The sequence below is a fragment of the Vipera ursinii genome, assembly GCF_947247035.1.
Source record: "Vipera ursinii genome assembly, chromosome: 1".
NCBI lineage: Eukaryota > Metazoa > Chordata > Lepidosauria > Squamata > Viperidae > Vipera > Vipera ursinii.
Window position 1 is genome coordinate 308,969,095 of NC_139512.1, and position 25,706 is coordinate 308,994,800.

Genomic DNA, 25,706 nt, shown 5'->3' on the forward strand with positions numbered 1-25,706 from the left:
GTATGAACTCTGGAACTAACCAAGTCGTGCAGTTTCCCCACTGACTTTGGGAAATCTGCCCATTTCATTCCATTCACTCATCAGAACATAAGTGCTATAGTAGTTTCAAAATCGCTGTTTTTATTTTAAAATATAAGAAGTTTTCTTCCAACCATGTCCAATTTCAATAACATTCTATGAACTTATTTTATTTATTTTATTACAGGGTCATTTGAGAGCAATGTACCTTTGGAGTACAATATATTACTAGATGCTGGCAGTACCTCCCCTCTTGTAAAACCAGTTGGGCAGCCCAGATTCCTTCTTTTGGATGGACTTGATCCATGGACCCAATATGAGATAAGGATACAAGCCTGCCAGAATGGTAAGATGTTAAGTAATTCCATTTTGTTATTGGAAGACAGTGCAATTTTGCAAAATATATTCTGTTTAAATAACAGAATAACATCTTATTTCAAAATGTTTACCTAGTAAAAGCAAACTAGGATTGAATCATTTATTTTACACATCTCCATATTGTATCATGAATATTTCAATAGAAAATTTAAATAGTTCACATTTGGGAGAATGTCAGCCGTTTTTATGAAAAACATAAAACAAGGTGTTTTTAAAATTGTTCTAGAAATACACATCGGAGAAAATCCATTGCCAATTAATACTACATCAGTAATTTATATGTCCTTTTTATTATTCATTGGAAACAGAAGGATAACTCTCTGATTCAGAATTATAAGAAATGTATGAAACCTGATCTAAAGGGTTTTGTTAGTATGGGTACAGCATAATGGAATTCTTCAGGTGGTATTGAATATGACACTGCCTTGGTCTCTGGGCTTCTGAGAAAAGTGGCACATTGGAAAACAAACTAAATCTTTGGAAAATCATCACCATTATCATCATCCTCATTATATTTCCCAAACCAAATTGTTTCAAAAATACCTTGCATTGTCTGTATTCTAAAAGAAGTAATGCTGTAAATCATACATTGCCAAACAGATAGGATTTTAATAAGAACTGATAATTGAGCCAAAAGCATGAGTTTGACATATAATAAAAGAAGCGCAACTTTTGCCAAGATTTTTTAACTGGCTGATTTTCAGAAAGCAAACCAGTAAGCAAGCAGTAATGAGTATTGCAACTCAGTGCTTCTTATTTTTGTTTTCCCTCTGTTAAACCAAAATGTAAAATGGTGATTTTGTATCAGCTTACTATCTGTGCTATGAACAGTCGTTGATATCAATTTATTTGACATGTTTGAATGGACTTTATGAGGAACTGGATCAACACACCATATAGTGTAGAAACTAAGAAGGCAAATGGAAGTCATGCATCCAGTATTAATTATTATATTGCTGAATTCTGGTTTCGTATCATGAGAAATGTTTGGTATTTGTCTGTCCTTGCAAACTGCCATTTCTAAAGAAACATTTTCAAGAAAAAAAAAGCTTTTAGGCAATATTGTCTAGGCTCAGAAAGTAATCAGGATTAATTTTATTTAGTATTTGGTTGGTAGACCTTCAGAAAACCCCCAAAACTATAGACAAAAAGTAGGAAATGAAAACAGTCCCAGAAGGAATGGTAAAAGTCTTCCATATTGTTGTCATGAAAACTGCATGGGCATATCCAATTAAATTCAGCTTGAAGATTTTATTTCATTTACATGTGTGTGTGTGTGTGTGTTTCTGTGTTTCTGTGTGGAAAAGTCTAGAGCAGATGATGGCAGTATAGTGAAAAACAATACATGACTTATTGAACACAAATAGTTTGCCAAGTTGAGTCTGAACAATATTTGGATGGAAATGATACCTCTAGGCTAGACTGGCAAACAAAGAAAACCCCTCAGAAAACAATCACAACAAGCTGCATGGATCTATCTATGAAGACACCAGGGGCTGAGTTTGACTTGGAAGATGCTATAAATGGTATATTTTTCTTTCTTACTGGCCAAGCTCTCTGACTAATGGTATTAACTGCCCAGAGATGAGACAGGTAATTAGAAATTTAATAGATAAATAAAATAATTTTGTCTGGACTTTCTACTAGAAACCTCAAGACCTCAAGTATATGTAATTTTTTTATTACAGTAGTTACAGTGATTGGAAAGAGACATACCGGTATTTCCATTAAGAAATTTTAGTTCTTGAGACTTTGACAATTGGAAGAGTACTTTGCATGCTTGAAAGGCAATATAATTCTTAAGGTCTGGTTTGTATTCTTCTAGATGGCTGCGGAGTTGGTGAACGAGTATATGCAACCACTGCTGAAGCCTTTCCTGAAGATTTGAGTCCTCCTATCATTTCAGCCATTGGAACAACATATATAGCTGTGAAATGGTTACCTCCTGAAAAACCCAATGGGATAATTACAGACTACTTTATTTACAGGTAGTTCTTGTAGTTTTGTATTCTTAAATATTATAGACCTCACTATGTAGTGGAAGCTTTCTGTAAAGGTGAGGGGTTGTTTCAAGATGGGTAGGCCTAAGCAGTATGCAAAGTATCCAAATAAATGCCCCAGGCCTCACAAAAGACACAGTGATTATGGAAAATAAATTATATCATCATGGCTGTTATAAAAAGAGTATTTTAATGTTATTACTACTGACCATAAATTGCATTTTCAAGATAGCAAAAAGAACATTTAAACCAAGTCTCAATGAGCCTTCCTGAATGCAGATGGGTCAAATAGCCTTTTCAGATACGCATCATGCTGGATGCAGAGTCTGCATCTGCATCTGGCTTTCTTTTGCAACCTAATTCTTTTATCAGCATTCATCATGGTCAGATATACTTTGGTGTTTTATCCACCAAGTTCAAGAAACTCCAACTAGAAGAACAAGTCACTAATACTGTGTACACGTTTCTACACTGTTTTAAACTTGCACATGGCTTGCTTGCCCTGGACCTCTGTGATATACAGGAATTGTGGAAGTAAGCCTTTTCATTGATTAAGAAAATCTAATAGATAAGAATGTTCAATTGTACAAGAAAGAAAAGCTGTTATGTTGGGGAAACTCTTTGGAGAAGGGGCAGGGACTCTGTAGAATCCAAAGTAATGAATGCAGATAGATGGCAAACTAAGAGGGGAGGGAGAGAAGGGGTGAAAGGCAGTTTGAAGAAAACAAATAGGAAGAACTAGACATTAGCCTGAAAATAATCATTGCTATGGAAATATAATGGACCCATGGAGTTGAAGGAAGGAGTGACAGAAAAAGAGATCTGAAACAAAAATTGCTCATTAGGCTAGGCAATAACCGCCAAGGACAAAAATGATATGACAGAATTCAGGTTGATGTTTGAAGTTGTGAGATGTTCATGGTGAAAAAAGAACGTGGTCAAACTTGATTTTGGCTGGCTTTCTACTACTGGTCAAGGAGCAATTGATTCTAAAAAAATCTGTGAAGTTAGTGAATAAATGTCTTTTCTTGAACCAACTTGCTAGTACTTTGTCTGAAGGCTTCCAATAGTTTTTAAAATGCTGCTTGATTTGGAATATTTCCCCTTTTCTATGCTAATTGTATGACCCAATAGATTAAGCCCCAATTTTGTGTAAAAGGAAACAAAGTATCTTTCATACTCCAAAATACATTTTCATTCTGCTGATTTTGTAAACCACACTGATGATTATAGGAGCAATTCCACAGCAGCCAGGGAAAGGGAAAACAGGAAATATAATGCAGAAAGTGGAAAATATTGTAAATTGAATTTGACAGCATTTGATGGTATTTGGTTATTCTAGTCACAGCCAAACAATGATATAAAGAGTAATATGAAACAGAATGTGTTACTGCTTAGCAGACTCGAAAGCAATAAACCTTCCTCCAATGTGACACAATCACTTCACAATCATAATTGTAGCCTGTTTGATACCTCGGAGTACAGCAGAAGGGCACTGACTGACATAGATACATTTTGTTTTTTATTTAAAGTGAAATGAAAATGGCGCACTGGGGCTCCAGATATAATCGTTATATTCACCTACATAGGCATGAATCACTTGGCAGTTATTTCAGCTGAAGTTTAAATGTGCTTAGACAACAACAATATCACATCTTTTTCAGATAGCTATGAAAAAAAATCAGAAATATGTAAGGACAGAAATGGAATGTAAGCACAGCATTTTTTTTCCATGCAGTGTTCATACACAGCCTTAGACTGCTATAACAAAAACTCTTCAACATTTTTAGATGATGTTTTGCATATAATTTCTTTTTCATCTTTTGCTGCCCTGCCTTATTATCATTTATACATTAAACTAAATTTATTTAACCAGCAAGTGAGTGGGCAGTTTTTCATTAAAACTGAAGGATCTAAATTTGCAAGGCTTTCAGCTTCTTCTATGCTAACCTTCATGATATCTCTCTCTCCTTCCCCATCACAAATCTTTTTCCAAAAGCCTAAAGTCTTAATTGGAATAGAACTATGTGGGGGATGGCAATATTTATTATCCATTTATTTCTGCACCATAAACCTGTGTATATCTGTGGGTATTTATGTGAGTGCTGCACATTTCCCTATGTAAAGCCAGCTTATACACAGAGAGAGACTTGATTACAGAATAAATGCAAAATAAAGTCAATATAATGATAACATTTAAAAGCATGTTATCATTAGGTTGACTTGATTTCATATTTAATGGTGGCTAGAAGGATATTTTATATTCTAAGTAGTTAGAAGGAGGTTTTCCCTTTTATCAATATTTACTTGATGTATTTTATAGAGGGGAGGAATGGTTAAAAGATGGGAATGGAGGTCAAGAGTTTCTCCAGACTGGAAAGAATAATGCAAAGAGTTAAAGAGATCTCTGATTATTAGAACCACGGTCTGTCTACACTTCAGGATGTCTTCATATATTAGTGTCAATCATTTCTAACACACCATTTTAACTAAAGTTACAGTATGTGTAAATTGAAAGAATACAAGTGCATTCTCCTCTCGTCTTTACTATCCACATGTGATCACTGGGTAAGTATATCCATTGCCATGGGAAGAGGTATAATCAATATGCTGATGATACTCATTTGTACATCTCTACCCCAGTGAATCATTAGGGAGGGGGTCCTCTGGAATGCAGCCCCTTCCCCCTGGGGATCCACCTGCTCACTACATCCCATCACATGCATGGAGTATGCCAATTACACTTATCAAGCTTTTTTTTTTTGACCTATGACTGAACGTGCAGGGGCCAAGAAAGAGACTTCTATAATTAACATGCAATTGTCACATGAAAAAAGCTATATGCATAGCTATGCAAAACCACAAAATTAAACTTCACACACTGACTCAAAGAATGACATCTTCCATTTCAAATTTAAAAAAAACCCAGCTCTTCTATTTTCAGAATAAACACTTCAAATATACTGGCTATGTTACTGGCTGTGCAGGTTTGCCACGGTAAAAATTGGAAATCCAACTACATATCTTAGAAACAAGTCGCAAGTCAAGCAAAGCATTGTAGCAGAAACAGAGGCAGCTGACATTTCTTTAAAATGGCATCTTTCTCCTTTTATTGCTTGCTGTATTAGGAGAAAAACTTTCACTTAAATGAGCAGTTGAATTCTAAATACTCAGCCTTTTGAAATGATTAGAGATTGCTCAAACACTTCTGTTCACAGTTTATTCATACAAGATATGCTGTCTTTTTAGCACTACAGATGGAACTATTTGCCTAAGCATAAGTTTCTTTCATTAAATATTCAGCAGTAATATGATCTAAACACTTTAACCAGGCTATATTGTTCAGCTTTTGCTTGTGGAAAAGCTCACAGTTGGTGACATTTTTGATATTTCAGTGCAGGGAAGCTGTTTCTTACAGATTCCCCATATTGCTAAACATTAATTTACAAATTCAGCAAACAGCTATTTTTTTAAGTTAAATGCTGTTCAGTGCAAACAGAACTACTTAGCATTAAAAAGACTTGTGGTACTTAAAATGATTTTTTTTTTCACTTTTCTTCAATGACAGATTTTTATAATCAAAATGAAAAGACTTCTTGCACTAAAATGTATGCTAAATATACATATATATGGAATCAGGTCTCAGTTGCAAGCAGAAAAAGCATGGGGTTTTTTTTTAGTTTGAACTTTTGCCCTGTACGTTTTCTAAATCATTATTCTAGTCCTCATCATGTAAATGAACTGAATTTAATGAAAATGCCTTCGCAAGTCATTCTAAGCTCCTAGAACTCAAATCATTACTCACTTTTACACTAAATCAGATAAACTTTGAGGTTCCTGTCTTAAACATCTTTAATTTCTTTGTGTGTACAGTAATTCAGCATGCTTATTCTTAATTAGAAAACCCCTAAAAGAGATTATTAATGTATGCATCTCAGTATACATTGTATACTTGTCTCCTATATATTAAACTCTCACCTAAATAACACTAATGAATAAAACACAAGGATAATCAATACATAATTCTTCTGATGACATTTCAAACATTTTCCCATGTTACTCTCAAAAGGACCCTGCAATGACCATTTCTTTCTTTTCTTTTTTTTCTGTTCTTTTCTTTTCTTTAATGAAAAGGAGACTTCAGAAAGAGGTCAATATTTTGGAGATGAGGAGCACTTAGTTCAATCTTGTAGATCAGCATTAACATTTATCAGAGAAACTATACTAGATTCTAGCAGTTTTGAAATGTGCACTTCAGGATCCAGTTATCATATCTGAACTTGCCAATAACCATCTTTTTTGTTGTTGTCTGCCTTTCAGACGTCCCATGGAGACTCAAGAGGAAATCCTTGTGTTCATCTGGTCTGAAGGCACTTTAGAATTTATTGATAATACAGGTGTTCTTCAGCCATTCACAGAGTATGAATACTGTGTCAAGGCTCAAAATTCCAAAGGTTCTGTGAATAGTTCATGGTCTTCAACACAGACCCTAAAAACTCGACCATCAGGCATGAAATCTCCCTCAGCACAAGCCATCAGTGCTCATTCTGTGTTCCTAAATTGGACCAGCCCTGCTCCTTCTAATGATCCTATTTCTCAGTATCATGTTGTCTATCAAGAGAGACAGAATGACCCAACAATTAACACACAGGATGTTACTGCACTAACAGTTCCTGTAAGTACTAGATTAACCAATCAATGTGTGAAGCATCTTCGGATTCAGTTTAAGCATTCAGAAATAATGTGTCAATTTTGGGCCTTCTCTTTGGATTTTTACATGCATTTCAAAACACCTGTTTATTTAAAAATATCTCAGCTGTTTAACTCTGTGAATTTCAGAAAAATCATAGAATGTACATATGAGGGGAAAAATATAATTCTGATGTCAAAAGCAAGCTTCCTTTGTCTCAAGCTGATGTATGCATCAATTTAGGTTCCTTCTGTATAGAAGAGATGAAAGAACAGTTCAGTAAAGATTTTGTTTCCCCTAGTACAGGGGTAGGCAACCTCGGCTCTTTTATGACTCATGGACTTCAACCCCCAGAATTCCTCAGTCAGCTATGCTGACTCAGGAATTCTGGGGGTTGAAGTCCATGAGTCATAAAAGAGCCGAGGTTGCCTACCCTGCCCTAGTAGAATAGAATAGAATAGAATAGAATAGAATAGAATAGAATAGAATAGAATAGAATAGAATAGAATAGAATAGAATAGAATAGAATAGAATAGAATAGAATAGAATAGAATAGAATAGAACTTGGAGGTCTAATCCAGCCCCCTGCTCCAGCAGGAGAACCTTTACCCGTGGTGGCAAACCTATGGCACACATGCCACAGGTGGCACATAGAGCCCTCTCTGTTGGCTTGAGCACCATCGCCCCAGTCCTAAGCCTTCAGCTGGGTTTTATAAAAGCTTTTCGCTTTAGGCCTTCGCCACTGTGTGCAAAAATTTTTTTTTTAAAAAAAATGGCAATGTCCATTTTGCTCTATGAGTTCATGGTGACCTAACTCTAACCCTAAGTGGAATTTTCCTCCAATGGGATTTTTCCATGTATTTTACCACAAAACATAGATAGGGCAGCCTAGAAGAGTAACTGCCCTCCTAACCATACCCAAGCACTCCGAGTTTGTTGGCGATGTCCATTTTGCTTTATGAGTTGATGGTGACCTAACCCTAACCCTAAGTGGAATTTTCCTCCAAGGGGATTTTTCCATGTATTTTACCAGGAAACATAGATAAGGCAGCCTAGAAAAGTAAGTGCCCTCCTAACCATATCCAAGCACTCCATGTTTGTTGGTGATGTCCATTTTGCTCTATGAGTTCATGGTGACCTCACCCTAAGTCCATGGTGGCAAACCTATGGGATGCATGCCACAGGTGGCATGCAGAGCTCTCTCTGTGGGCACACGCACTGTCGCCCCAGTCCTAGGCGTTCAGCTTGGTTTTATAAAACCTTTTAGCTTCAGGCCTCCGCCGCCATGTGCCAAAAAAGAGAAAAGTTTCAGTCAATCAATCAATTTCAACTCGCAAAGTTGAAATAATTGATTGAAGTTTTTACTACCACAGCCACACCCACCCAATGGGCCACGCCCACCCAATGGGCCATGCCCACTTCACACGCAACGATACATAAGTGGGTTTTGGGTTGCAGTTTGGGCACTCGGTCTCTAAAAGGTTCGCCATCATTGACCTATACCAGGGTTAGGCAACCTTGGCTCTTTTATGACTCATGGACTTCAACTCCCATGCTAGCTCAGGAATTCTGGGAGTTGAAGTCCACGAGTCATAAAAGAGCCAAGGTTGCCTACCCCTGACCTATACCATCTCAGACAGGTGATTGTCTAGTCTCTTCTTAAAAGGCAACCCCTGGTAATTTAATGCTTTTCATAAGCTTAATCAGTCACTATTGCTTGACTATTAGCATATATTTCCCAGTTTGTTGTGTACCAAATATTTTGAACTACAGCTTTTATAATCATAATAGTAAAGTTGGAAGGTACCTTGGAGGTCATCTAGTCCAACCCCCTGCTCAGGCAGGAAACCCTATACTATTTCAGACAAATGGCTGTCCAGTCTCTTCTTAAAAACTTCCAGTGTTGGAGCATTCACAGCTTCTAGAGGCAGGTTGTTCCACTGGTTAATTGTTCTAACTGTCAGGAAGTTTCTCCTTAGTTCTAGGTTGCTTCTCTCCTTGATTAGTTTCCATCTGTTGCTTCTTCTCCTGCCTTCAGGTGCTTTGAAGAATAGCTTGACTCCCTCTTCTTTGTGGCAGCCCCTGAGATATTGGAACACTGCTATCATGTCTCCCCTAGTCCTTCTCTTCATTAAACTAGACATACCCAATTCCAGCAACTGTGCTTATATGTTTTAGCCTCCAGACCTCTAATCATCTTTGTTGCTCTTCTCTACTCTTTCCAGAGTCTCAACATCTTTTTTACATCACGGTGACCAAAACATTTTAAAATGTTCCAGTGCAAGGTATCCAGTAGCCTTGTCCTTAATGTCTTTCATATCTAACTTCTCCATTTTCAGAGGGAAGATTTTAGCAAAAAAAAAAAAAAGGTGCAATACCCTTGAGCTGAACTTGATTCCTAGTGACTGTATACATAGAGTTATATTGGCAGTAATACATACATGGTTTACCAATGCTTTCTTCAGGGATATTTTTAACCTCCCTATCTAGCCAATTGCTTGGGATTGTTCAAGTATTGTCCCTTTAACTGGTGTATGCGTAGTATAGGTGATAATGGCTATCACATGGGTGGACAATCTTCCTGAATCAATAGCACACTGGTAAAATGACTTGAAGAAGTGGACTTGTCTTTTTTTACAAAATTGTGATTAAGATGGTATGTTCTGTCCCAAATCACTCAACTTCCAGAAGGCCACTACCCGCCCAGCCCTTCCCCAGGATATTTTGTACCTTCCCAGTTTTTCTTTTTTATTGGCAAGTAGACATACTGCTAATTTCCTACATTAACTCCCCATTTGTGCTTTATAAGAATTCCTACATGATCTGTGAGAACATCAGAAGCATTTTGTAAATAGATGCTGGAGGCTTACCTTGACTTTGCAGTATGTAATTTTTCCCATATATTTCTTAATTGAGCAATAGTGGCAAGGGCACCCAAAAGAAACTTAGTTAAACATTGCCATTACCAATGGGCCCTCCCAGGGCGAAGCATATTTACTCAGAGGTAAATTCCACTAAACATAATTCTGGATTGGTGTTTTAGGCTTTGAATGCCTAGAAGGAAAGTCCTAAAATCACATATTTTTCAACCCTTGAAATATAATTTTATCTATGCACATTTACAGTGCATGCTGGTTTAAGCATGATAGTAAAATTAACATTAGCTTGACACCAATGATTTATATTTGGTAATTAATGAGATTTACCTCATAACTCTTCAGAATCAGAAATAAATCAACTACTACAAAAAGAAATAACTTTTACATGATATTCATATACTATAAGTTGCAAAGCTTAATAAATGCAGTAATCTGGAGCTGAATAGATATTATTAGCTCAGAAATAGAGTCTGTGACAATGTTGTGGCAGATCTTACATTTTAAGTACCGCATTGGTGAGGCCAGAAAAGAACAGAGTATTGAGGGGCAGTAGGGAAGAGAGGAGACTCTTGGGTAAAGATTTTGACTAGTAGTAAGAACTGTATAGAAAGAAACAGCAATTTTAAGAGCACAATAGTATATGTATTAACTATTTTAATTAATAGACTTCTCAATGCATCTCAGTTTTTATTTTTTTTCTTAGTCATTGCTTAGTTTTCTAAAGGAATGTGTTAGAACAGACTACTAAAGTATGTACTGTACATATTTTCTCTTTTTTTAAAAAATATATAGCTTGGGAAAATGCTTGTGACATATTTTAGATCTAATAATCTCCTCATATACTTTGCCATATGTAAACACTCCTTCTGATAGATATATTCTAACATTATTTAGCATTTATTTTTCCTTTTATTAATTTTTCATCCCAAATGCTAACTTTATAAGAATGTGTCTTCATTGCACTTTGAAATAGGTCTGAAGGAAATAAGTTAGAAATAATAATTAACCATAAATGTCTACTAGTGTACTGAATTCTAAACTGTTCTTGTGATCCATGCTCCATTCTTAATCTGTTGTTTGAATTTATATTTTTAAAAATATTGCAGTTACAGTGGTACCTTGGTACTCAACTGCTTTGAAACTCATCGAATTTGGTATTCAACACATTTTAACATGAAATGTTAAAGCTAGAACTTGTCAGTGTCAGCTGCCCTGTGACTCACTATTCACTTAAGGGAATAATTTGTTTGGTACTTACCATTTTTGATACTCAATGTGCCTCCTGGAACCAATTAATAATTACTGAGATACCATTGTATATATTTCTTTAATTAGAGATCATGTAGAGATGTCTCATTGATTTTTAGTGACAAAGTAGTGATATTTTATTTGCTTGCCAATTTCTTATGCATTCTTAATATCTGCATTATATTTTGCTTGATTCTTCAAGCCAAATATGGTGGGTTATGCTATAATGCTCATTTTTGGGATCCAGTACTGCTAATGTTCTTAATACAAAAGGGGGGATTTGTCTGTGGAATATGCATCTTGCTTCTTCCATTCTGCTTTTATGTCAATGAGGAAGAGAATCCAAGACATAATTGACCTCAGTTCTTGTTGCTGATGGGATGGAATGTATCTCTTTTTGTAAATGTTTATTATTGATAGGTGATTATGTCTACCTCATTGCTTACTTGTGGATTTGTCTTGTTTCCAGATGATAGGCCTTAAAGTGTTAGCATATCTTGAGATACTCCCTCATCCCCACATGACTACCTGCTCTTAATAGATTCTATAGCTGTAGTTACATTCCTTGGCAATTCACCAATTTACCAGTTCAAAGTGACAGGACAAGGTATGTGGTATAACATCAAAGTTGCACACTTTAATGCATAAAATGTGCACTGGATGAGCAATATGCTAAAATATAAATAAAGAAAAAATATCCTACCTAGGTACAGGCCACAATTTATTCTTTGGGTTCAAAGATAAAGTAGGCAGAAAGCTCAGGCCACCAAACAAAAGTTATTTCTTAGCTTCCCAAACTGCATCTTAATTCAAAGCACTGATTTAAACACACTGGAGTCCATAATTTGTCTAATCATTCACTGAACTGTCTTCCATATCATGCCCACCAGCCTCAACAGGAAAATATCCAAGATGATTTTTATTGTGGCTAATAATATGAATAATAATAACAACAACAACAATAATAATAATAATGATAATAATAATAATCCCCCAGTGAGGCACTACCTTGACATGGTTATTGGGCTTGTGCACTTTGAAGAAGATGAGAGCTATGCCAGAGGTTCAACCATACTGGACAGGTCTCATCAGAGGAGTCAGACAAAGAGTGTCTCTCCCACAAAAAATATGGTGAGATGTAAATTTCAGAATGCCATACCAGCTCGGATGTTGCCCGGGTTAACAAGGTCTGCACTAGATGTTGGAGTTCCTGGATATCTGGTGAAAAATGAGTTACAGGACTCAGGACTGTTGGCTGAGCAACCAGGGCCAGCAGCTGCAGAACTATTGGAAGAAAAGGTGTTTACCCATCGCAAATACACAGTGATTGAAAACAAAGAAATAATGATCTGTTATTACAGATCAAGTCGAACAAGAAGAGGATATCTAAAACAAATGCACCAGTTCTGGAAAGAACAACATCCAGAATCAGAAATAACAGAACTGAGACTAGCAGATCAATGCTGATTTATAATATGAAATAAAGTATTCACAGAAACAGAATTGGATGAACTGCAAAGGTTTACCCAGGGCAAAGAAATCAAAGCCTTGCCAGAAGTAATTCAGAATGTAGAGGCAAGCCAGGGGGAGTTGGCCATGAAGGAATCCAGCAGAGATATATAACTGTTCTCATTTGGAAATCAGGTACCTCTTCCTCAGGAAGAACAAAGCCCTGTAACTAAAGAAATACAAGAATTAAAACAAAGAATAACTGAGCATCTAGAACAGCATAAAAACAACATAATAAGGCTGCTTGCATTGAAGCTTGGTCCAAAGAAACAGCTAGCACAAGCATTAAAAGATGCAAATACTGCAATATCAAGTATAAGCACCAATTCACTGCAAGAAACAAACCAACTAATATACAGCACAGCTGCAGTTATAACTGAATACCTTGGATGCAAAATCAAGAAAGAAGAAAAACAAACAAACAGTGCACCACAAAAATGGAAGGTTAGACTAGAAAATAAGATCAGCAAGTTAAGATCACATGTAAGCAAACTAGAATAGATGAAAGAAAAGAAGCTGAAGAACAAGAAGACCAAAGAATACCTAATCAAGAAATACCACTTAGAAGTAAGGAAGATCAAGGATGCATTGGAAATAATAAAGCAGCAAATAATAGCTCTAGCCAGGAAAATCAGTAGATACAAAGCTCGAATTGCAAATTATAGGCAGAACCTCCAATTTCAATCCAATCAGAAACATTTCTAACAATCCATCAATGGAGAAACTGCAATAAATCAGTCAGTACCTGACAAGGAAGAAACAGTGCAGTTCTGGAAGTAGATATGGGATAACCAAAAGAAACACAACAAGGATGCGGCTTGGTTAAAAGAGGTGGATGCAAATAAAACATAAATTGAAATGAAAGAACTAGTAATAACAACAAAAATGGTAGGAAAAAGAGCAAGGAAGATCAAAAATTGGTCAGCACCAGGTGAAGATGAACTGCATGGGTTTTGGTTGAAACATCTAACTGTTATATACCCACTGTCAAAACTCGTCCTGGAGCAAGCAGGGCAGGGTGCCGAACACAGGAACGAGAGACTTCCGCTGCGGTCTAGAAGCACTTTATTCTTCAGAGCAACAGCCGCAACAAGAAACAAAGCCAGCGTTGGCCGCTACCTGCAGCCAACGCTACTAAATACACACCCGAAAACCCCACCCATACTCCACCCAAACACGCCCACGCCCTCCCATTCCCTATAACTTCCCCACCCCTCCCCTACAAGGCCTTTCGCCCGTCGCCCGGTCAGGTAAGCCCCCTCCCATGTGTTGCCGCCACCGTGCTCCTCCCCCTCACCCACTCCCTGCCGCGCCCAACTCCGAACCCCCCTGTCATCGTCCACGCCCGAGGCCCCCAGCCACCTGGTCACCGCGGCGGGGAGGGACCCGTCCCCTAACGGCTTCGCCAGCTCCAGAACTACACAGTCCTGCGCAGGCATGGCGTCGGCCAGAGGAGACAGCCGCAACGGCGGAGTCTCCGAAGCATTCCGCTGCGAGGCCGAAGCTCTCGAAGCCTCCCAGGCCGCTGAGATGCTGAGTTGATCCGAGCCTCTACCGGGCATGCCGCAGGCCAGGGAACCTTGCGCAGACACGCCGCCGGGGGGGAACGGCAGCCGCGGCGCGTCTGGAGGCGGCTGAAACGGCGGCGCGGGCCTCAGTGCTTTTCGAGCTGAGGAGCCCTGCGGAGATGCGCCGCCGGGCGAGGACAGCAGCCGCGGCGCGTCTGCTAGCGGCAGAAGTGGCGGCGTGGGCCCCGGAGCCTTTCGAGCCGGGGAGCCGGGTACAGACGCGCCGCCGGGCAAGGACAGCAGCCGCGGCGTGTCCGGAGGTGGCAGAAGTGGCGCCGCGGGTCCCGGAGCCTTCCGAACCGGGGAGCCGTGTGCAGAGGCACCGCCGGGTGAGGACAGCAGCCGCGGCACGTCTGGAGGTGGCGGAAGTGGCGGCGCGGCCCCTTGAGCTTTCCGGGCCGCCATGGAGCCTGGTGAGTTTGGCGGCAGGAAGGCAGGGGGTGCCGGGGGGTGGAGGGGCCCCCCCTCGAGTGTCGGGCTCCCGAGGCCCGACATGCTGCCCCCTCTACCAGGGGCCCACCTGGAATACAAGGAGAGAGAGGTGAGTAGTCAGTAACATGACCAGCAGTTCCCCCCTGGGTCCCCCTCGGCTTCCCTGGGTGTTTCCGGTGGAAAGCGCGGAGAAGGCGTGGTGCGCACACATCCCCATCCCGTACCCAGGTGGCCTCCTCCATGGGGTATCCCTTCCAGACCACCAAGTATTGCACCCGCCCCCTCCGTTTCCGGGAGTCCAGGATCTCCTGTACCTCATAGTGGTCGCCGTGTACAGGCCCTGGGCCGCCCTCCCCCACCGCCACAGAGGCGGTTGTAGCAGGCTTCAGCAGGCTACTGTGGAAGACGGGGTGTATCTTTCCAAGGAGGGGGGGTAGCCGAAGTCTGACGGTGACAGGGTTTACTACCTGTATAACCCAGAACAGCCTGAGATATTTGGGCCCTAGCTTCCTACATGGCACCTGTAGCCGCAGGTACTTCGTGGAGAGGTAGACAAGATCACCTACTTTAGGAAGTGCAAACGGCCGTCTCTTCCTGTCTGCCTGCTCTTTGTATGACCCTGCAGCCCACTCTAACGCCTTCTTTGCTATCCCCCACACCTCCTCCAACCGGTGCATCCACTCCCCAGGTGTGCAGGATGCCGGGGCCCCCTGGTCACACCCCGCGATGGGAACGAACTCGTAACCAGAGACTACTTTAAAGGGGGAGAACCCGGTGCTGCTATGCACTGCGTTGTTGTAGGCTACTTCCGCGAAGGATAGCAGGTCCACCCATTCAGACTGTTGGTATGAAACATAACAACGCAGGTATCGCTCCACCGCCACGTTCGCACGTTCCGCAGCTCCATTTGTGCTTGGGTGGTACGCCGAGCTCAGGCCCTGTGTTGCTCCGATATAACGCACGAAATCCCTCCAGAACCGGGCCGTGAATTGTACCCCACGGTCAGAGATGATACGTCGTGGCACCCCGTGGAGACGGTAAATGTGTTGGACAAACAGCCAGGCCAGCCGACGGGCTGAAGGCAACCCCTTGCAGGGGATAAAGTGGGCTTGTTTCGAGAACAAGTCTACTACTGTCCACAAAACGTTATATCCCCTGCTTTCCGGTAGCTCGACCACAAAGTCCATGGCAATGTCCTGCCAAGGTCGTACGGGGTCTGCCACCTGTTGCAGAAGGCCTGCCGGTTTATTAGTGGAGGGCTTGGTGGTTGCTCAAATGCGGCACTTCTGCACATAGCTCTCAATGTCTCGCCTCATGGTTGGCCACCAAAACTGGCGGCGGGCCAGATGCAGGGTTTTCACGAACCCGTAATGACCTGCCTGCCTGGCATCATGGCATTGATAGAGCGCTTGATCCCGTGCCGCCGCAGGCACATACAGCCTGACCCCGTGCCAAGCTAAGCCATCCCGCAACGAGAGGGTATCGGGGTGCACCTGCATCCATTCATCAGTCGCCAACGCTCCCTTACAGGTCCGCAGGAAGTCGTCTGTCAAGGCATTGGCCCTGTGCTCCGCCCCCTCCACCGGGCGGGGTGGCGGTACCAGTGCCTGTACTACCTCCTCTTTCCAACAATCGTATTGTGGTAGCCGAGACAAGGCGTCCACCAGGAAATTTCTACCCCCGGGCACATACTTGAGACGGAACCGGAAGCGCTGAAAGTACTGGGCCCATCGTACGTGTTTCGGGGACAGACGGCGGGGTGTTTGCAGGGCTTCCAGGTTTTTATGGTCCGTCCATACCTCGAACTCCTGGCTAGCCCCCTCCAGAAGGTGTCTCCAAGTCCCCAAGGCCCAGCGGACCGCGAAAGCCTCTTTCTCCCAGATAGCCCAAGCCCTCTCCGCGGTGGTCAGTTTCTTGGAGGCGTAAGCGCAGGGCCGCAGTTCTCCCATCGCATGCCGTTGCAGAAGGACAGCTCCAACAGCCACGTCGCTCGCATCAGCCTGCACTACGTAGGGCAGGTCAGGGTTCGGGTGTCGCAGGACGGGCTCCTTAGCAAATTGTGCCTTGAGCGTCTCAAAAGCCTGCTGGCATGTAGTGGTCCACGCTAGCTTCTGCCCTGGCCGCGGCAATGTTGCCATTTGTTTTGTCCGCAGTAGATCTGTGAGCGGCAGGGCAATGGAAGCGAAATGTGGAATAAACTGACGATAAAAGTTAGCGAAGCCCAGGAAGCTCTGCAACTGTTTCCGGGTCCGTGGGGCCTGCCACTGTTGGATAGCCTCCACCTTCCCCGGGTCCATCTCCACCCCGTTGGAGGACACCCGATATCCCAAATAGTCCAGCCGGGGCTTGTGAAACTCACATTTAGAGAGCTTCACATATAACTGGGCGTCCCTCAGCTTGGTCAGTACACTCCGAACTAAGGCGACATGCTCCTCCAGCGTTGACGTATATATGAGGATGTCATCAAGATAGACGAGGACCCCCCGGTACAAATGATCATGCAGGACTTGGTTAATCAACTGCATGAAGACCGCGGGGGCTCCTTGCAGACCAAACGGCATTACCCTGAACTGAAAGCTCCCCAACGGGCAATTGAAAGCCGTCTTCCATTCGTCGCCAGCTTTAATCCGGACACGGTAGTACGCCTCCCTGAGGTCTAACTTGGTGAACACCCGGCCCGTAGCCAAATGAGCCAAAAGGTCCTTCACCAAAGGGAGGGGGTACAAGTGCTCTACACATACCGCGTTAACCCCCCGGTAATCAACGCACAGTCTTAGGGTCCCATCCTTCTTCTCCCTGAACAGGACAGGGGCTGCCATCTTGGACCGGGCGGGCTGGATGAACCCCCTCCACAGGTTCTTGTCTATGTATTGGCGAAGCTCCTGCATCTCCCGGGGTGCCATTGCGTACATGCGGGGTTTCGGCAGTTTTGCCCCTGGCTCCAGTTCGATGGCGCAATCCGTAGGGCGGTGGGGTGGCAAGGCATCACACTCTTTCTCATCGAAGACATCTGCGAGATCGCTGTACTCCCGTGGCACCTGTATCTCAAGCCCAGCTCCCACCCCCGCGGCCCCCTCTGGCCCACCGATCCCCTCCGGACCCATGAAGGAATGCTTTGCAGGAGGCTGGGGCCCTGTCCCAAGATGAAGGTGTCGGCACCCCCCCTCCCACCAAACCGTGGGGCCCCACCTGTCCAACCACGTGAGCCCCAGAATGACCGCCTCCGTCATGGACGGCACCACGACAAACCGGAGGGTCTCCCAGTGTGTACCCAATTCCATTCTCACTGGTGCCGTTACATGCGTAATGGGTGCCCCACCCAGAAGGGACCCGTCTACCTGCTGGAACCGGAGAGGTTTGGGGAGCCGCTGAAGGGGGATGCCGGCCTCCCTTGCCATTACCAGGCTGATAAGGCAGCGCGTGCTTCCTGTATCGATCAAAGCCTTACACTCCCTCCTCTCGCCTGTTCATGGGCTTATCAATGCCACAGGCAGCACAAAAGGGCACACCGGAGCGCTTACCATCGGGTCCTCCTCGTACTCGTGATCCTCAGACCCATCGGATGTGTCAGTCCGTCCATCCGCCGGCCCCTCTGGACGCACCGGTGTTGATGTTCGGGGTGTCTTGTCGGCCACCTGGTACGCTGCTCTGGAGCGTTCCGCAGCTCTCCTGGGGGTTGAGACCCGTGCCACCGGAGGGTTGGGCCCTGGCCGCGGCGGAGGTAATGGGCAGTCCACTGCCCGGTGGCCCGGTTGGTCGCATCGGAAGCAGCGGAATGTTGGACGGGGTGCCGGTAGGGGGCCGGGTTGTGTCACCGCCGGCCCGGGCTTCCGGCTCTCGGTTTTCAGCCCCTCCGGGGCCCTCCAGGCTCCAGGGCCCACTACAGGCCTGCCCCGGGTGTCCTGCAGCCCAATATCTAGCTCCACCGCTACCCGGAACCAATCCTGAAGCCGTGCAGGAACCCCCCGCACCACACATGCCCGCTGGAGAGCTCCATCAAGGCCGGCCCGAAAGTGGTGCACCAGCAAGCGCTCGGGCCACGAGCGCAACCTGCCCGCAACCCTGTGGAACTCGTGCACGTACTCCTCCGCTGGCAGTCCCCGCTGCCTGATGGCTAAAACTTCAGCTTCCGCACGATGTATACGAGAAACATCCTCGAAGCGGACGCGCAGGGCTTCCAGGAACAGCCCCACGTCCCCGAGTTCACGGGCGTAGTCACTGTAAAGATCCGCTGCCCAGGTTGCAGCCTCTCCCTGAAGGCACGCGGTGACCGCCACCACCATCGCCCACTGTGATGTGTAGACCTGGGCATACCCGTCCAGATGGTTAATCACCTGACCCAGGAACATAGCCAGGCGGTCGGGATGCCCATCATAGGTTATGGTGAGCGGTGGAGGTCCCCACACCACACCCGGACCCCAATGCCCGACAGGTGGACGGGTCTGAGCCTGGGACACCCCCACCGACCTGGGCGCCGGACGTCCAGGGCCCCGGTCAGGCGTTGGCCATGCATCACGCCCTCCTTGTGCTCGCGTGGATGGGGGCCGAACGCCACCCTCCCCAGGCGCCTTGAACTTCGGGCTGGCCAGTCGGAAACGGGACGTCGCTGGCTGACTGGGTTCCCCCCCAAAAGACCACTGTCCCGTGTCTTCTTCAGGGCCCATGGCCGCCCAGGAACCGCCGTCACGTGCCCCGACCTCTCCAAACCTATCGCGCAGCACGTCCATAGTCTGGCTCCCCGGTGCGGTTGAATAGCTCCATTCCTCGCCGTCGTCATCGGTCAACCGACGCTCCCTCCAACCTAGTGGAACCCCACTGGGCCGGCCCGTTCGTCCTTGCTCGAGTCCCATGCGCCCCAGGACCGAGCTCAGCCACCACTCCCCCCCAGGGTCTGGCTACTAGCACCCTGGGACTCCACCGCAGGGTCTGCTGGTGGCACTTCCCGCACCTTAGGCCGCACAGCTGGCTGGGCGTCCTCCACTTCCCTCTCCGCAGGGGGTGTCGCCTCCACCCCGGCCACGCCAGCCTCCTCCAATCCAGTCTCCAAAGCGGCCCCTTGCGAACCCTCTGCCATGGCGCACAAACGGAACACAGCAGAAAGGCAGAAAGGCCGCAGTGCTATGAAAACGCTGGCTTTCTGTCAAAACTCGTCCTGCAGCAAGCAGGGCAGGGTGCCGAACACAGGAACGAGAGACTTCCGCTGCGGTCTAGAAGCACTTTATTCTTCAGAGCAACAGCCGCAACAAGAAACAAAGCCAGCATTGGCCGCTACCTGCAGCCAACGCTACTAAATACACACCCGAAAACCCCACCCATACTCCACCCAAACACGCCCACGCCCTCCCATTCCCTATAACTTCCCCACCCCTCCCCTACAAGGCCTTTCGCCCATCGCCCGGTCAGGTAAGCCCCCTCCCATGTGTTGCCGCCACCGTGCTCCTCCCCCTCACCCACTCCCTGCCGCGCCCAACTCTGAACCCCCCTGTCGTCCACGCCCGAGGCCCCCAGCCACCTGGTCACCGCGGCGGGGAGGGACCCGTCCCCTAATGGCTTCGCCAGCTCCCGAACTACACAGTCCTGCGCAGGCATGGCATCGGCCAGAGGAGACAGCCGCAACGGCGGAGTCTCCAAAGCATTCCGCTGCGAGGCCGAAGCTCTCGAAGCCTCCCAGGCCGCTGAGATGCTGAGTTGATCCGAGCCTCTACCGGGCATGCCGCAGGCCAGGGAACCTTGCGCAGACGCGCCGCCGGGGGGGAACGGCAGCCGCGGCGCGTCTGGAGGCGGCTGAAACGGCGGCGCGGGCCTCGGCTCTTTTCGAGCTGAGGAGCCCTGCAGAGATGCGCCGCCGGGCGAGGACAGCAGCCGCGGCGCGTCTGGAGGCGGCAGAAGTGGCGGCGCGGGCCCCGGAGCCTTTCGAGCCGGGGAGCCGTGTGCAGACGCGCTGCCGGGCGAGGACAGCAGCCGTGGCGCGTCCGGAGGCGGCAGAAGTGGCGGCGCGGGTCCCGGAGCCTTCCGAACCGGGGAGCCGTGTGCAGACGCGCCGCCGGGCGAGGACAGCAGCCGCGGCACGTCTGGAGGCGGCGGAAGTGGCGGCGCGGCCCCCGGAGCTTTCCGGGCCGCCATGGAGCCTGGTGAGTTCGGCGGCAGGAAGGCAGGGGGTGCCGGGGGGTGGAGGGGCCCCCCCTCGAGTGTCGGGCTCCCGAGGCCCGACACCCACTTTGCCAAGCCGTTCAACAATATACTACAAGGTGGAGAAATTGAAAAGTGGCTAACAACTGGGAAAACCTACCTAATCATGAAAAATCCAGCAAAAGGGGCAACACCAGGCAACTACAGGCCAATTACCTGCTTACCAGCAACTTTCAGATTGCTAACTGGTGTGGTAGCTGATGCAGTACAACAGCATCTAGTTGAAAACAATCTCTTTCCACCTGAGCAGAAAGGAAACTGCCCCAATAGCAGAGGAACAAAAAATCAACTCCTAATATGAATGTGGCACGGATTGACTACAAAAGGGCATTCGACTCTCTGTTACAAGACTGGATAATCAAGTGCCTAGAAATAACAGGAGTCAGTAGAAACATCAGAAAATTTGTGCAAAGATCAATGGCACAATGGAAGACACAGTTGCAGGTCAATGGTGAAAGACTGGGAGAGGTTAATATCAAGAGAGGAATATTTCAAGGAGATTCATTATCACCACTACTATTTGTTATTGCACTGTTTCCTCTGTCAATAATACTGAATAACTCAGGACATGGCTATCAAACATCAAAAACATCTGCCAGATTATCTCACCTCCTTTACCTGGATGATCTGAAGCTGTATGGAAAAACATTATCTGAAATAGAATCGCTGCTGAACACTGTCCGTATATATAGCCAAGATATTGCAGTGGAGTTTGGCTTGGACAAATGTGCCACACTTACTCTCAAACAAGGAAAAATAGTGAAAACTGAAGGAATCAAGATCCCCCACGAAAATAACATTAAAAGTCTGGATAAGGAAGATTACTACAAATACTTGGGTATCCTTCAAGCTGACAACATCAAGCACACTGAAGTCAAGAAAAATTTAGAGGTGAATACATCAAGAGAGTGAAGAAGATCTTAAAGTCCAAACTCAATGGAGGAAATACCATGAAGGCAATCAACACCTGGGCAATTCCAGTCTTTAGATACACAGCTGGAATAGTGGACTGGACTCAAGCAGAACTAAAAGCAATGGATAGGAAGACCAGAAAAATAATGACAATGAATCATTCCCTTCATCCATGCAGTGACACTGACAGACTCTATCTACCAAGGCAAATAGGTGGATGTGGAATGCTACAAGTACATCAGATGGCTGAAAAAAGAAAAAAAAATGAATTTGGAAGAATATCTGAAGGACAATGATGAAGATGCACTGAAATTAGTATATCAGGAAGGCTTACTGATTACTGGAGAGACCAAACTGGCCTACAGGAAAGACCAAATGAAGAACAGAATAGAGGCATGGGAAGACAAAACACTACATGGCCAGTAAATTAAAACAAATAGCTGGGAAAGCAGATAATAACAAGACCTGGCAATGGCTAAGAGCAGGAAAGTTGAAGGAAGAGACCGAGGGACTAATTCTGGCTGCACAAGACCAAGACTTAAGGACAAATGCATACAAAGTCAAAATTGAGAAGACAGCAATAGGCAGATAGTGCCGCCTATGCAAAGAAGCTGAAGAAACAGTGGACCACTTGGTAAGCTGCTGCAAGAAGATTGCACAGATTGACTACAAGCATGACAAAGTAGCAACAATGGTGCATTGGAAGATCTGCAAGAAATATCATTTGCCTGTAAGCAAGAACTGGTGGGATTATAAAATAGAGAAAGTCATAGAAAATGATAAAGTTAAACTGCTCTGGGACTTCAGAATTCAAACAGACAAGCACCTGCACCATAACACCTCGGACTTAACAATTGTCGATAAGAAAGACAAAAAAGTTTGGATATTGGACGTGGCAGTGCCTGGAGACAGCAGAATAGATGAGAAAGAACTGGAGAAGATAACAAAATACAAAGACCTACAAATAGAAATAGAAAGACTGTGGCAAAGGCAAGTAAGGGTACTACCAATAGTAATAGGTGCCTTGGGTGCAATCCCAAAACAACTGGAGCACCACTTGAACACCATTGGCATTGACAAATTTGCCATTAGTCGATTGCAAAAGGCAGCCTTACTAGGAACTGCTTCCATCCTGCGATGATATCTGTAATACCATCAAACATATACATCTACCTATCCCAGGTCCTTTGTAAGGACTCGATAGGTAGACAAAAAAGCCAAATCCAATCTGAACCTCTGGATAATAATAAGAAGAAGAAGCAGAAGAAGAAGTTGGAAGGGACCTTGGAGGTCATCTAGTCCAACCCGCTGCTTAGGCAGAAACCCTATACCATTTCAGACAAATGTTGTCCAGTCTCTTCTTAAAAACTTCCAGTGTTGGAGCATTCACAACTTCTGAGGGCAGGTTGTTCCACTGATTAGTTGTTCTGACTATCAGGAAATTTCTCCTTAGTTCTAGGTTGCTTCTCTCTTTGGTTAGTTTCCATCCGTTGCTTCTTGTCCTGCCTTCAGGTGCTTTGGAGAATAGCACCTGGAGAATACATGACTTTTAAAATAATAAAATAAAATGTCAGAATTCATTTCTTTAGAATAATTGTTTTAACCTTTTTTATATTAGCATTTACTTAGCTGAAGAAGTATTATTTTGAAGTACCTTAACTGGAGAAAGATACAGAACACATTGGTCAACTAGGTTTAAAATAACACTAAAGGAGATTATTTGTAGCTCAGGATTGAAATGAGGGGTGCCTGGTGCTCTCTGACCTTGCTTGTTTTCTTGCAAACGTTTCATTATCCTAACTAGGTAACATCATCAGTGCTAGCAAGCAGTGCAGTTTGCTGTCAGTTTCTATTCTGGTGGCTTGCCCTGTCAGTGTTGGTGGGGGTGGTCTTAGAGATTCTTTGATTGGGCTGTTTGCTGTTGGCTTCTTTGGCAGTTTCTTGACTGGGGTATTGTTTACTTGATTGTTGGTCTGATGTTAACCTTGGAGTTAATCCATGCTGATCTGGGTGCTGACTGCTGGTAGAGTGGTGCTTGGGTCTTTTTGTCCCTTTTTGGTCTGAGAGCACCAAGGACCCCTCATTAAAATAACACTGCTACATATTTTCTGTAGGGTTCCATTGTTTTATTATTTTATTTCGATACTTTTTTATTTTTTATTATTTTATGTCAATATTTTTCTACAATTTCTCTTTTCAGAACAAGACATTTCCAAGGCATGTTTTTTTTTTAAATTTCAGTTATGTTAAAGCAGTTTCCTATTGTACCCAGCATAGAGTGGGGCGCATTGGCTGAATTCCTTTATTGGAAATAAGAAGTGGAAATATTAACCTGTATCTTATCTCCACAGGCCATTGTGCACAGTAGGATATATGTGTGCTTCTTCCTGTAGATTTTGTCTCTCCTAGAGTTGAAAGGGAGAGAATCTATCCTACACTTGTCAAGTAAAGTTCATGGTCAGTGTTCAACAGCTTCAGTCCCCCTGAATCGAATAGAGATATATAAAAAAGCAGTTCTACTATATATATAAATTTAGTGGCTAGGATCTTGACTCAGTCTTTTGCATTTTATTAGTAATAAAAACTCATGAATAGAATTATATAAAAAAATCATCTAAGAAATATTATTAATCATGTTAACATGCTCAAAACTTTTCTGAAAACATATATGGTGGAATTGTAAAAAAGTTAAAGCTTTTTGGATTAAAATTTGGTGGAATATGCAGAAGATATTTAAGAAAAAGATAAGGTTTTCTCCACAGTTATTTCTGTTGGATTTTATTACAGATTGTACTGTTATAGATATTAAATTGATGTTAAATTTAATTACGGCAGCAAGACCCTTGGTAGCGCAATGTTGGAAGAAGGAGGAACTGCCTACTATAGAAGAGTAGACTTTAAAAGTTTCAAACCTGGCGGAAATGGCAAAGATTTCAGCATATTTGAAAGAACACTCACAACAGAGATATATTGTGGAATGGAGAAGATGGATCGATTATATTCAGAATAAATATGGGACTAGAAGGTTTCATTTAGTATATGAATAAGTATTAGTATTATATGATGTATTATTAATTAGTTATTATTATTTAGTTATATTAAGAGGAGTTAAAGTGCAATAGAATCTAAAGTGTCTTTTTTTAGTTGGTTAGCATATTTTAGCTTAAGTTGGTTAAAGTTTATACCCTGTATTCAGCTCTGGGAAGCCGGGGGGGGGAGGGGAAGGGTGGGAAAGTGGGGGTGGGAGAGAGGGAGTTTAAGTTTTTAAAAATGTATTTTAAAACTTTTCAATTAAAAAAAAACTTTTCTGAAATGCTTTGGGTATTTTGTCCAAGATTGCATGTCTAGAGTAGCTTCAACTTTCTTTTAAATGAGTTTAATGCTAATACGCTATTGCTACTTAATTATATCCATAGCAGCATTTTCATCCATATGCTATGAGAATTGATGGCTAACCTATGATTCCTGAATATTTTTGCAACTTGAGAACCCTGTCAAATTCTTCTAGTGAACTTCAAGCTGTGCCATTTTCAAGCATTTTGAGGAAGGAATTACATTTAAAAAGTGATTTAAACTGTAAAATAGGTTAGAACAGTTTAAAAAAAAATAAAGAATACCCCTCCCCACCAACCTTTCCCAAGAACAGAAAAGTGTAGACCTTTCCACGTATATAAATCCATTCCACTCATTTTATTCATTGCCTGTGATTCTTGCCAAAACTGAAGTGTTATCCATAGGTACCAGAAGGTTTCCTATAAGAGATATGGTTGATTATATCTTGTTTTGTAATCTTTCAAAAATTCCAGACTTATCTTTGTTTTGCTTGAAATCATTTTGAATTAAGCACTAATTACCTGAAACATATTTGAGAAATGTTGCATGT

General features: G+C 43.9%; 1 protein-coding gene across 1 annotated transcript in view; it reads left to right on the forward strand.

Annotated features, from left to right (window-relative positions):
- Nucleotides 1-25,706, forward strand: part of USH2A (usherin) — a gene marked incomplete at both ends in the record, with an annotated part of 509,528 nt that overhangs the window by 423,208 nt on the left and 60,614 nt on the right. Inside the window, 3 exons of the mRNA XM_083377756.1 lie at nt 206-364; nt 2,222-2,384; nt 6,717-7,071. Of these exons, the coding sequence (XP_083233882.1) occupies nt 206-364; nt 2,222-2,384; nt 6,717-7,071 (677 nt within the window). The remainder of the gene's footprint in view (nt 1-205; nt 365-2,221; nt 2,385-6,716; nt 7,072-25,706) is intronic.